This window comes from Rissa tridactyla, chromosome Z (genome assembly GCF_028500815.1).
Source record: "Rissa tridactyla isolate bRisTri1 chromosome Z, bRisTri1.patW.cur.20221130, whole genome shotgun sequence".
NCBI lineage: Eukaryota > Metazoa > Chordata > Aves > Charadriiformes > Laridae > Rissa > Rissa tridactyla.
The window spans coordinates 59,238,296-59,250,182 of NC_071497.1; the positions used below are offsets into that span (position 1 = coordinate 59,238,296).

General features: G+C 43.9%; 1 protein-coding gene across 3 annotated transcripts; it reads left to right on the forward strand.

Annotated features, from left to right (window-relative positions):
* Nucleotides 1-131: 131 nt before the first annotated feature.
* Nucleotides 132-10,773, forward strand: TMEM174 (transmembrane protein 174). Of its 3 annotated transcripts, none has more exons than XM_054184700.1 (3): nucleotides 132-899; nucleotides 6,896-7,547; nucleotides 8,518-10,773. In XM_054184700.1, the coding sequence occupies exons 1-3, from the start codon at nucleotides 542-544 to the stop codon at nucleotides 8,618-8,620; spliced, it is 1,113 nt and encodes a 370-aa protein (XP_054040675.1). In that variant the 5' UTR covers nucleotides 132-541; the 3' UTR covers nucleotides 8,621-10,773. The 3 variants fall into 3 exon arrangements, with proteins under 3 accessions (XP_054040675.1, XP_054040676.1, XP_054040677.1); XM_054184701.1 differs by having other exon boundaries at nucleotides 7,046-7,547; XM_054184702.1 differs by lacking the exon at nucleotides 132-899 and adding an exon at nucleotides 4,735-5,099.
* The last annotated feature ends 1,114 nt before the right edge of the window (nucleotides 10,774-11,887 follow it).

Below are 11,887 nucleotides of genomic sequence, written 5' to 3' on the forward strand. Positions count from 1 at the left end.
ATCAAAAAGCACTAATGGTGAATTTGGGTTTCAAGAAATATTCGATAATGCTGGGCTTCTGAGCAAGCAGTCTGAAGAGGTTTGGTTCATTGCAAGAATATTAAATGCTCATCTTGTTCTGTTATAGCTTCAGTTTCTATTTTTAGTTGTTCTTTATATAATGGAGGCACTAAGTAGAGAACAACTTCTTTGCTTATTTTAATTAAATCTGTTTGGAGCTTCAAAAAAGAAATAATTAGGAAGTGTTTTTTTTCTATTTTTGTATGACTTTGTGGAAAATAGCTGTTTGCAAAGTTATTGACTTTATATGTACTCTGAGAGCATCACAAATAGGGGTGTTCAAGATTGGGACCAAATATGTTATGGAGAACTTAAATGGTTACTTTTTGGTCTGCCTGGTTACAAACACTCCATAGCTTAATTTAGACCCTCTCTGGTCCTTATGTAAGTATAATCCCTATGAAAATCAGTTTTAGCCAGCGGCTAAGAGCCCTAAGGCACCACTGAGGATAGTTAATAGGCTAACAGTTTAACTGTGGTAATGACCGATTTCAGGGGGATTATACTACTGTTATATATCATTATTCGTGGTTTGTACAAGGAGTGCTTATTTTGCCAGAGTGAGCCCCACTCAGCAATGGTATCTTCCAGGTGCAGACGTTACTTATCAGCAAATGCAAGAGAGGCTATTTCATGGAAACACATGACACAGATGTTTTTAACTGACACAGCGCTTGACAGACTCTTCAAAAGTAGAGCCCTCTTAGCTCCTGTGTCCCTCTGCAGCCCCTGTAAGTTAGTGCCAGCTGCCTGCCTTCAGGATGGAGTGACAACAGGTTCTAGTTCTGTTTTGCAAATGTTTGCACCCGTTCCTGAACTGAAGGATCTGCTTGTAGTAGGTAAGGATAATTAGCAGGAGCTGAGTTGCTGGTGACCTTTGACGCTTTACAACTTGCTCTGAACCCTGTTTGAGAAAAACAGACCTGATTCTGTGCCCTGAAGCAGAAGGTGGCAGAGCTACCGTCTGGGTTTGTTTCAGCGTGGTGAACTTGCCAGCATTAAAACATCCCTCAAGAGCGATCTCTCTCTTGTTCAGCTGAGTCTCAACACCGGTGTGCTCTGGGACCTCAGCTACACCTCAGCTTGTCTTTTCCCATGCTGAATTTCAGGGAACCTGGCTGTAACAGAGTGCCAAGCTTTGAATTAAGAACTTGAGTTCCCTCCTGTGCCTAGGGAAAGGTGTTTGCCTCGTGTCATCTTTGTAGAAAGATGCCTCTCACCTGCGGAGTTCTTTTAGAGAGATGTTCAGAACCCCCTGCATCTGGCCATCTAGTTCCATCTCTGCATTGTTCCCTCAGTTGTGCTCGGGCAGCTCTTTGTGCAGCCGCACAAAAACAAACCAGCCAGGGAGGGAAGTATATTTAGCCAGCAATACAGCTGAGGGGCTTATGCATGCAGAGTAATGAGCAAACACAGCACAGAGAGGGATTTAGTATGTGGGAGCTGATTAAACTGGCATGACTCAGCCATGGGATATGTCTGTATGAAGAAGGGGGATCTACGAAAGCCAGCAGGCATTTTGTCCTCTTTTCTCTCCAATGTTTTTTTACCTAGTGAGTTTTTCAGGGATGCTGTTCCTTGAATGCCTTCTGTAATCCAAGATATGGTTTACCATCGTTTTGATTTTTTTTTAAAGCTTTTGTTTCTAACCTGATTTTTAACAGGGGTGCCCACTGCCCTGCACAGAAAGCCTTGCACATGTCAAAGGAGCTTGCCTCTCTCTCTGGCCTTGTCATGCTATTATATAGCAAATACAGAAGCTGGGGTGTTTTACCTAAAAGATTCCATGGAAACAAAGACCGATGTTGGTTCTGTTGTTTGAATTACAAATGAACATTCGTTTGCTGAAAAGGTTAAACATCAAGAAACGTTTAAACAAATACACCTTGAAATATGTCACCATCTTTTTAAAAATAAAAGAAACGCAGTCGCATCTGATTGCTAACTGTAAAGGTATTAACATTTTGTGCTGCCTGCAATTTGCTCAATCAGCTGTTCCCAAGACGTACTCAAGAGACTAGACAAATCAAGTAGAGTATGTTGACTCTGAGCTGAGTCCTCTGGAATTGAAACATCATCGTCTTGTTTTTCTCCAAGGTTTTGATCTTCTACTGCAGAGCCTCCATTGTGGACCCCTCTATTTCTAAAAAAGCAGTATTCACAGAAAGTATGCTTTAGAAAGCTGCTGACCTGACTCTTCGGAGTCAGCACCTGAATTTCCTGGGAAGGGTAGGTGGTACTTACCTCTGAAAACAACAATTGAAAGCAGAATTTCTCTCTGTATAATTTTAAAAAGATGCTTTTAAAATTATACTGTACACAGCTGTACAGCTGTGTTAGCGTCTTATGCTTTTGACTTGGAGAATCATTCCTCGAAGACTTGATGGATGTGCTGGGTGCACCTCCATCACCTGCTCAGCACAGGGAGCACCAGCACAGCCAGGGCAACAGTATTAGCTTACTGTGTTGCTGCAGTCTGCTTCAGCAAGGTGAGAAAATGTAAGAGGCTAGCAGTTCTGCCTCCACCACTGAAGGCTACCCCTGGGTGAATACCATTAGTGGGAGGAATTTTTCATGTGGGGAGTAGGGGTGTAATGTCTGTATTAGAAAGGAAGCAACACCTTGTAAAACTATAAAAGTAGCTTAAAATAATACAGAATAGCATTTTTATTGAGGAAGTGAGATACTTTACTGTCACACTAATGGTGCTATAACCCCCTTTCTGCCCTAAGGTTAGCTTAAGTGCTTGACATGTAAATGCTAGGGAGCAAATCAAGTTGGTTACTGATTCACACTTACTTAAACAGGCGGAGTGGGAGGTAAGGATTGCTTATCCTCTGTAAGAGAAGTTAAGGCCTCTCTTCCTTGCTGCCTGCACTGACATTGCTCTGCTTCTAACTGCAACACTGCAATCCTTTGGATATGAGAAGGATTCATGAATAAATGGATGCCGCTTCTCTAGGAGAAGTCTCCCTGCATCAACAGCAACTAAAAAAAAAGGTGGAAAGCTAACTCATCTGAAAAGCCGAGGTTGCACAGATGTCTGCATGGATGCTGTGTTTTTAGGATAGCAGCACTTGCTGGATCACCCCATCCTTGCTCTCTGTGGCTGGTAGTGGTGCATCCATCTGTCCCTTTTCCATTCTGCCTCTCCAGAGTCATGGCTATGGGACATTTCTGTGTCCAGGCAAACATTTTTCCCCAATACCTCCACGATTCTGCAGCGAACGTGTCAGCCTTCATCTAGATCTGTACTCCTCCCTCTCACACACGCATGTATCTGGATAGTTAGGTATGGAAATACCCACAGTTTGGCATGCCTGCTGACAAGACAGCATTCCCTGGGAGCCTATCAAACCTCCCTTGCAGGCGTGGGCAGCTGGCTGAACCTGCTCCTTGCAGCTTATTTACGCTTTGAGGCTGGCAGCATGATAGTGCACAGCCCCAGGGTGCAAGGCCCATGCACAGTGGTTCTTTTGCTACTGCTCATACACACGTAATACATGTTTTCCACTGAAGATGCCACATACAGTTGCCTTTCTCTAGGAAAAATCCTCTCTCGGTCAAATCATTGGCTCCTTAATCTCCCTACAATTGAATGTTTTGTTGTGGAGTGATACTTTGTACCTACTCTTTTTAATGCCAATCAGTGTGTGATACCACGGTATCATATTCTTTTACACAGCATCTGGAGGATGCCTGTTGGGGACGTTTAGATTAGATATTAGGAAAAACTTTTACACTGAAAGGGTTATCAAGCATTGGAACAGGCTGCCCAGGGAAGTGGTGGAATTGTCGTCCCTGGAGGTATTCAAAAGATGGGTAGATAATATAGACAATAGTGCTTAGCGATATGGTTTAGTGATGGTTTTTGTCAGTGTTAGGTCGATGGTTGGACTTAATGATCTGAAAGGTCCCTTACAACCTAGGCAATTCTATGATTCTATGATCTTTTGCATGTTCTGTGACTAAGTCCCTGACTATATTACAGGCAAGGAAGAAAATAAAACCCCACTACAATGGGCTGGTAGTGTGAACAACTATGTAAAAAATGATAGGAGAAGGAGAGGAGAGAAGCATTAAGTGAAGGCCTGTGAGTGTTTACTAGGATGACTTTTGAAACAGGTTAGGGAACTGAGGAGGCGCAGAGCATTACAGAAAACCTGCTTCCAGCAGCAAGCGCTGCAGGGAAGTCTGCATTGGTGACAGAAAATCATGCAGCGGAACAGAGAGCGAAGCAGTGCTTGCGTTCAGGGGTAAGGTCCCTGAAGGGGTTGGGGACAAAACAGTAGCGAGATCTGCAAACAGCACAAATTCTGAAAACCTCACTCTGACCGATACTTTAGGTTTCACAAAACTGCTTAGGAGTAATTCCAGGTGAAAGGAGGTGCATTTAGTAAATCATCATCTTTAAGTGAGTCCCCAGAACATACACTTACTTGGTGAAGGAGAGTACTGGTCTTAAAAAATCAATGCGATCTGCTCTCTTAAGACCTTGACAGCTGCCTGATCGCAGCATTGCCACTGTCTGGGGAAATAATGGGAGAAAAGCGGTGAGGCTTAGGGGAAATTACACCTTACAAAGAGGGGGCACTTTACAGGGAAAGGTGTAATTTTAATTTAGATCCTACTGCACCAAACAGAGTGTTTTCCATCCCATTTTCAAAGTTCAAGTGACAAGTAGCCTTGGAAGAAACCACCTGTATTCTCCAGCTCTCCTGTGGGCTTGCTGAACAAGCGTGAAGTCATGTCCTAGGCCAGAGACAAAGAGCATCAGCCATGGGATGATGCAACACCTGACCTGGAAAACTCCGACTCCAGCCAGCATCTAAGGACCATGCGCAGGACCGAGGAAGTGCTCCAGCACAATCTCCTGTTGCAAATAGTGGTTGCAGAGTTCTTGAATGAATGAGAGGAGGAAAGTGACACTACATCTGTATATACCATTAGTTAGACAGCCATTATGATATTACGCTGCTTTTTAAAAGGATGTTGGAAAGCCTGGAAGATTCAGCCAACAGCGACAAGAATGATTCATGGTATGGAAAAATCTGACTTGCAGAGAGCAGTAACAGAAGTTCATTCCATTAAGTTTACCAAATATAAGGTTAAAGGTGACTTAGGTTTTGGCTGTAATTACCAACACAAGGACAGCTTATCTAGTATTTCAGCACTTTTTAATTTAGCTGTCATCATACAAAACCACTGCATTGCAAGCCCTAACGCTTTGCTCAAGTGGTGCCGAGAGCTCTGGCTGGACTTGGCACTGAGGGGAGGGCTGATCCTGAGTGTATTTGGCAGGAAATTTGTTGGCACCCTCAGTAATAGAAGAGACATAATACCGACTTTGTAAACTTCCCAGACATTTTTTAAAGGAGTCTGGCACTAATATTCCTCAAGGTCTATCTGCTAACAAATGAGAAAGACACATGTGCAATTGCATTCAGCATCAGTTCTGAAGACACCAAACTCGGTGAGCAGCCCCTTTCAGAAGTGAGCTGCTGTCACGCTGCACGATATGAATGTATAGTAGACTGAAGGCACTTTACTGATCTTGAAGAAGTAGTCTGAAAGGCAAGATTTCTAGTTCTAGTGCTATTTTAATCTTATAAATCTCAGGATAAGCTGGCTTCCCCAGAGCTGCTGGTGGGAGGAATTAGCATTGTGTGTTCTACCACCTGAGGAGTAATCTCTGTCCTGTGTGTACTCCCCTGCCATGCTCGTCAAAACAGATCCAGTAGCTGTAGATTTTTCCTCCTTAAGGAATTCTACAAAGACGTTCTACCAGAACCCTCCGACGGCAATTACTTTAGTCTGAAACTGTTAGGAAACAGAAAATCTCAATATTCAATTAATCTGTTAAATATATGGGGCATAGGTTCAACAGAACAATTCATTGTGATGTAAAAAAAAATATTCTAGGTACTTTTGAGTACAGGATAAGATCCCTCCCTTTGCCAGGTTTAACGTAACAGGAGATGCTTTCTCATTCCTGCAGTGGTGTGCTTTTCAGCGTATGTGGGCTTTATTCAGTATAAACTTTGAGGAAGGGGTGGAGTTCCCACAACAAAAAATGTCCACAATTAAGGGGAAATTACAGAGCAATTATGCTACCTTCAAACAGCTGGAAAGCTTTGGCTGGCTTGAAAAAACTTTTCTCCCACAACCAGCAGCTCTCCCAGGCTGTTCAGCACTCACCACCCTGTTGCCGCTTACCCTCCCACCCACCCCCTTGGCAAAATATCAGAAAGCCTACTTTGATATTTTTTAACCCACGGAAGCTCTGGACTGCAGAACCGAGCTGCAACAGAGATCCAGGTGTGGCTATAAATGTCACGCTTTGGAGTTCTGCAAAGAGGTCCTGGCAATGGCCACGCATTTTTCTGCAGATCTGGGTTGCTGGAGTGGTGGCCCAGGCAGAGCGAGGGTCGCCGCACTGCTGTTGACTAAACGTATGCTGTCCATATGTCGGATGCATCAGCTGGCAGGGAGCCTAGCAAAAGCCGCGGTGGCTGCAGCTTCCTTTCTCTCCCATCTGGCATGGGCACCGCGAGGAAGTAGCAGTGGGTGCCAAATTAAAGACGACGACAAACAAAGAGATAAGGAGCCATGCAAGGGTGAAGCCATTTCGGAAGCGATGGTGGTAATTCAAGAAGTCTTTAGTGATCGCTTCAGGCTTCACTTCCCAGACCTTTATTCTTCTAAGCAAAGTTTATTCTTTCACATGATGCACCCTGTTAACCATACACACACAAAGTTCTTGTATAACTAACCTGAACCTTCGACTTTAAATGCTCTGCCAACTCCCTGACAAGCCCCCTTTCTCTTGAGGCAGAAGACACGTTATACTCAGTAATGGAGCAGAACAACAGCAACGTAGAAGATTTCTCTTTGAATGTCTTTTCTGTCACTCCTTACCAGCCAAACAGATCCGATGTCCTGGTGTCAGATGGGGATAAAGCCGGCGCCACTTTGCTCTTTTCAGGTGTGTTCTTGGGACTGGTGGGGATCACGTTCACCGTGATGGGATGGATAAAATATGACGGCATTACTCACCTGGAGTGGACTCAGTTATTAGGGCCTATTCTACTGTCTGTGGGGGTGACTTTTATTCTGATTGCTGTCTGTAAATTTAACATGCTTACATGCAAGCCCTGTAAAGAAAGAGAGGAAAATACGTCAGACCTCGACCAGACGGCAAGTGGACAGTCCTTTGTCTTCACCGGCATTAACCAGCCTATAACTTTCCACGGCGCCACAGTGGTACAGTACATCCCTCCGCCCTACCCAGCCCAGGAAGGCATGGCCGTGAGTCCTGGCTACCTTCACCCGGTGCTCAGCTGCTGCGGTGCCGTTTCCTCCAGCGCCTCGCCAATTCCCACCCCAGCCTCTGCTCACTTCTGCCCTGCCTACACCCTGGATAACCCGGCTTTTGCCGGAGATGAGAACTACGCTACTTATGCTGCAGAGAATACCAGGAATCAGAGGTACACCTTCTGAAATGCCTTAGTGTGTCTGGACACAGGCTTCTGAGTATTTTAAGTGCTATGTATGGTTTCAAAGGAAACAAAAGCTAGTCCAGGGTGTTATCCTTCTTCAGACATTTTTTTTTTCTTTGTTAGGACTGTTTCTTGAGTAAAGACTATGGAGACGTACTTTTTCTGGAAAGTATTTTTATCCAAATTAAATTCACTTACAAGTCCCTTTCAATTTTCAGTCTACTAAATCCCTTGTTGTTTTTGAAGATATTAGTATATATGCTCCTGCCCATGGGGTTTTTTTATGCTTATCTTACTAACTTTAGACTGTTACCAGAATGTTATTACATGTACAGCCAGAGGCTTCCACTCAAACACAATCACAGCACATGAGTCAGCGCACAAGCAGCATTTTTACAACAATGCAAGAGTCAGTTTGGTACCAGATGCTCTCCCTCCCCATTACGCCGGGTCACAACACGCTTCTCTCCCACTGTAGCAACCTTCCAGCCCTCACTCTTTTCCTAGTTTTGGGGCATAAACAAGATCGCTGATATTACAGAGCAGTATGAAACCGCTTTATTCAGACACTAAATAATTTTATATAGTTCTTTCCTCTAAGGGAAAATATTCTAATCATAGGAATTGATCAGAATTATATCCTTCCTAGAACCCAAGTCACTTTTAGTTCATTTACCAATGTCTGTTTGAAAAACTGCTGTCCAACCCATTGTTCTCAGCAATATACGTGACAGGCATAGGCAGCATGAAAGCAAAGGTCACCTCCTGACACTTTTATACTTCATGAAAGGAACACAACAAATGGTTGAATCACAGTAAAACTTCATCTCGTAGCATTTTCTCAAGAAGTCAGGAGGTGCTTTGCCCAGATAAGGCTGACAGGACACAGCACTGAGGTTACTTGCATGATTTGTGTTTGCTAAATTCTTTTTGCACCTGCTCCTCTTCCTGTTTTCAGGTCAGAGGACAGTTCTGATGTGCCAGAAGAACTGCAAGAAGACCACCCCTGTCATGACTTGTCACCTCCACGTTATGAGGAAATATACCCGCTGTCTTCATAAAATAACCATGCACGACAGACAACAATTCTGAGAGATGTCAGCTTTTCAATCCCCCAGAATCTTGTCTTTAAACACTTGCATGACCGGCAAGTGTGAGCAAGATCTTGGTACTGATACACAGTTCAGTATCACTGAAGATATTTAGCCAATCCCTTCTTTTTGTCCCTCAAAATTCATTAGCCCTTTGCTATGCAATTTAATACCAGAGCTATTAATTATTTAATAGCAAAATGATTAATAGAAAAACTGTTAAACTCAAGGATCTAAATCCATATTAGAGTTCCCCAACAAGAAGCCTGATTTTCAGACTTGCTGAAACCAGTGTGAACTGCGAATGCACAAGACGTTTGTGGAAGCTCGTGATTGCTCCTGGACATTCAGCATCATTAGAAAACACTTGATTTATTCTTGGTATATTTTCCCTCTTGATTGCTTGGGAAACTTCAAAAGTGTGCAAGTGTCTGATCCATGAAAGTGCCTCTAATATCTTAAATCTGTCTAATTCCTTAAACTAGCGCACTCGTTAATAAGTCCGGTCTACAGATTAGACTTCCTATACTTGGTTCACCCATCCAACCCAGTCCTGTAGGCATTTTTGGAGCACCCTGCTTGAACCAGAGCATCCCAGAACAGAGGAAATACAAATAGTGGCCTCTGCCCGTTTTTACACAGATCTGTAAGAGATCCTGCACACATCAAATTCGGTTCCTTTCCCCACCTGGTGGGATGCAAAGCACTGTCTCAACAACTACTAGATTGTTGTTCTAGGTTGAAGAAAATGGCACCTTTCTAAAGCCTTGACAGAGGTGTGTGGTTCTACCAGTTTTAAAGGATTCAACAATCACAGCTTCTCCCTGCTGCACCCTCACTCTATGGGAGAGCTGTGTGGAATTCCTCCTGAGGTTCCTTCTTGTTCGAATGTGGGTCCTAGGGACACAATCCAGGCTGTAGATTCCCCCAGAGCATCCTGGCAACTATGGGCTGCAGTGAACTTTCTTGTTCAAGTTCAACTTTCAAGATCAACATGGTTCCAGGCATTGTATCCACATCAACGTGGTTCCAGGCATTGTATCCACAAATGGATTTACAGCTGTATGTAACAAAGAATGAGGTGCATAAGCTCCGAAATCTTGCAATCCAGAATGGAGGTCCCAAAAAGGTTTGTTCATGAGCTGTCTAAACCCCAGAGCAATGAGAATGCCCTGTGTCCTTTCATTTTTATTTTGTGTTTCCCCATACGCTTCAAGTTCTGCTTTTGAGCATGCCTAGAAGTGCCCTCACACAGCTGGACAAGTCAGGATCTCCCCATGCAGGATCCCATCAGTTTTGCCTATCTTCCTCAAAAAGCTCAAGCCAAAAACTGTTCTCAGCCCACAACTGCTGGGGCAGGCACCACCCAAAACGATCTAGAGCGCAATAGTCATCATTCAAAGTAACCCAGTGGTGTGATGCTGGTGTGCCTTGCAGGTCAGTCACCTGGCCAGGAATAGCACAGCTAAAAGTAGGCATCCGTTATGGAATGGATGAACTTCCTCTTACTTGCCAGCACAGCTGTCTCAGCTCCTGCCAGTTGTCATCGATCTGTGATTGATCTCATTGATCTGATTCCTGAGGGCTGGAGAAGGCTGGTGTTGAGCACAGGCGGGGAGTACGGGATGTACCTGGCAAGCTGGAAGTCACCGAGTGTCCATGCAGCCTCGCTGGCAATCAGAAGACATAGCTCTGGATGGAGAGGTGCATTCAGAACATTGTCTAGTTGCCTAGAGCCGCACATGTGCACCAGCCTGCCTGTCCTGTATACTTAGAGGGTGCCAAGACATACAGCATTTTTGGAGGGGCACAAGACAACCACTCTGCTCCACAGCAATGGGCGTGACACTGACAGAGGCCGTATTTGGGACACAACATTTAAATCAACTCGAAGGTGGATTAGCAACTGCAGCAGCAGCGACCGGACAGTGACTATGAACTATGTGAAAGGTTTTTCTCACTAGAGAAATATGGGTCACGCTGATTTTCAGCAGCGATGCCCTGGTGTTAGCAGGTAGGCATGTGTTGGAGAAAGGCAGGCACTCTGTGTTCGGCATGATCTCTATGGGATTGAGTGAGAGAATAGAAGGTCTAAAAATAAATGCAAGGTTATCTTATGGAAATCTCTTGCTCCTCTTCAAGAATTTACATGGAGGTGAACTCGTCCTCCCTCCACAGCAGGAAACTGGAAGGTCCCAAACACCCAGTTAGTTCCACATGGACAGATCCCTGCACTTAGCACGTAGTTCTGCTGACTCCAGCAAGCACTGCAGGAGCACAGAGGTCAGGCTTGATGGATCCAATTGCAGGATCAGGGTCAAAATTTCTACTCGATCACCCTCCCCCACAGCAAGAAAACTCATTCAGACAGAAACCACAGGCTTTTGCTGCTGCTCTTTTTTTCCCCCCAAATACGTGGCATAAGCACGTTTCATGGGGTAATCATAGCTTTACTTTGATGACATGAAATCATACTGTCAGAGCAAATATGAGAAATCCAGAAGGTTGCACTATGGACTCCATACTGGTTTTAAAGTTTACTGCTGTAGACACCAAGTTCATTGAAAGACCCCTGGGTTTCTTTTTAGAGAGAAGGCTGAATAAATAAATTCAAATAACTGCATACTAAAATGATTTTGACCTGTCAGATGAATTCTGCCCAAAATCTGTAGGAGTCTTTTCATCCTGCACAGATATTTGAGAAGCTCCAGTCTGACAACATTTACTTGCTGTACTGATTGCTGATTGTTGTTTTTAAGAATAGAGCAACATTCTGTGAAGGCTTTTCTTCCTCCTCTTCCTTCCACCTTCTACTGTCATCCTTTTTTCTATTTTAACTTTTTTTTTTGCTTTCACTACTGTATCCTCAGTGATATAACTGTCATGTGAATTCACCTCTCACCATTATGATGTCTTTCTGCCCTATGATGAGTGAAAGAACAAACCTGCTTGGCCAGACCTTCAGGCAAGGTGAACTGACACAGCTCTGCTAGATTATACTGATTTAACTCCCCAGAGCACCTGCAAGATTGTATTTGAGATTTTGCTCAATCTGCTTTTCATTTAAACTAATGACCTTTAAGCATATTTACCTTCTCACACATTGCCTGCAATGCTACTTCAGACCTGCAGAATGATGCTTTATTATAGTTAGATGCGTCTCAAATTCTGGCCCTAGCGACAGAATCTTGTATGTGAGTATTCAGTTATGTGACATGGAATGGGCTATTGGGATTT

What these genes read in the sequence shown, in the direction of transcription:
- TMEM174 (XM_054184700.1), top strand. Translation starts at nt 542, where the DNA reads ATGACCGATTTCAGGGGGATTATACTACTGTTATATATCATTATTCGT. An exon ending in GAAGGATCTGCTTGTAGTAG is followed by an intron (nt 900 to 6,895) that starts GTAAGGATAATT and finishes CTCTTGAGGCAG; the next exon opens with AAGACACGTTATACTCAGTA. An exon ending in GAGAATACCAGGAATCAGAG is followed by an intron (nt 7,548 to 8,517) that starts GTACACCTTCTG and finishes TCCTGTTTTCAG; the next exon opens with GTCAGAGGACAGTTCTGATG.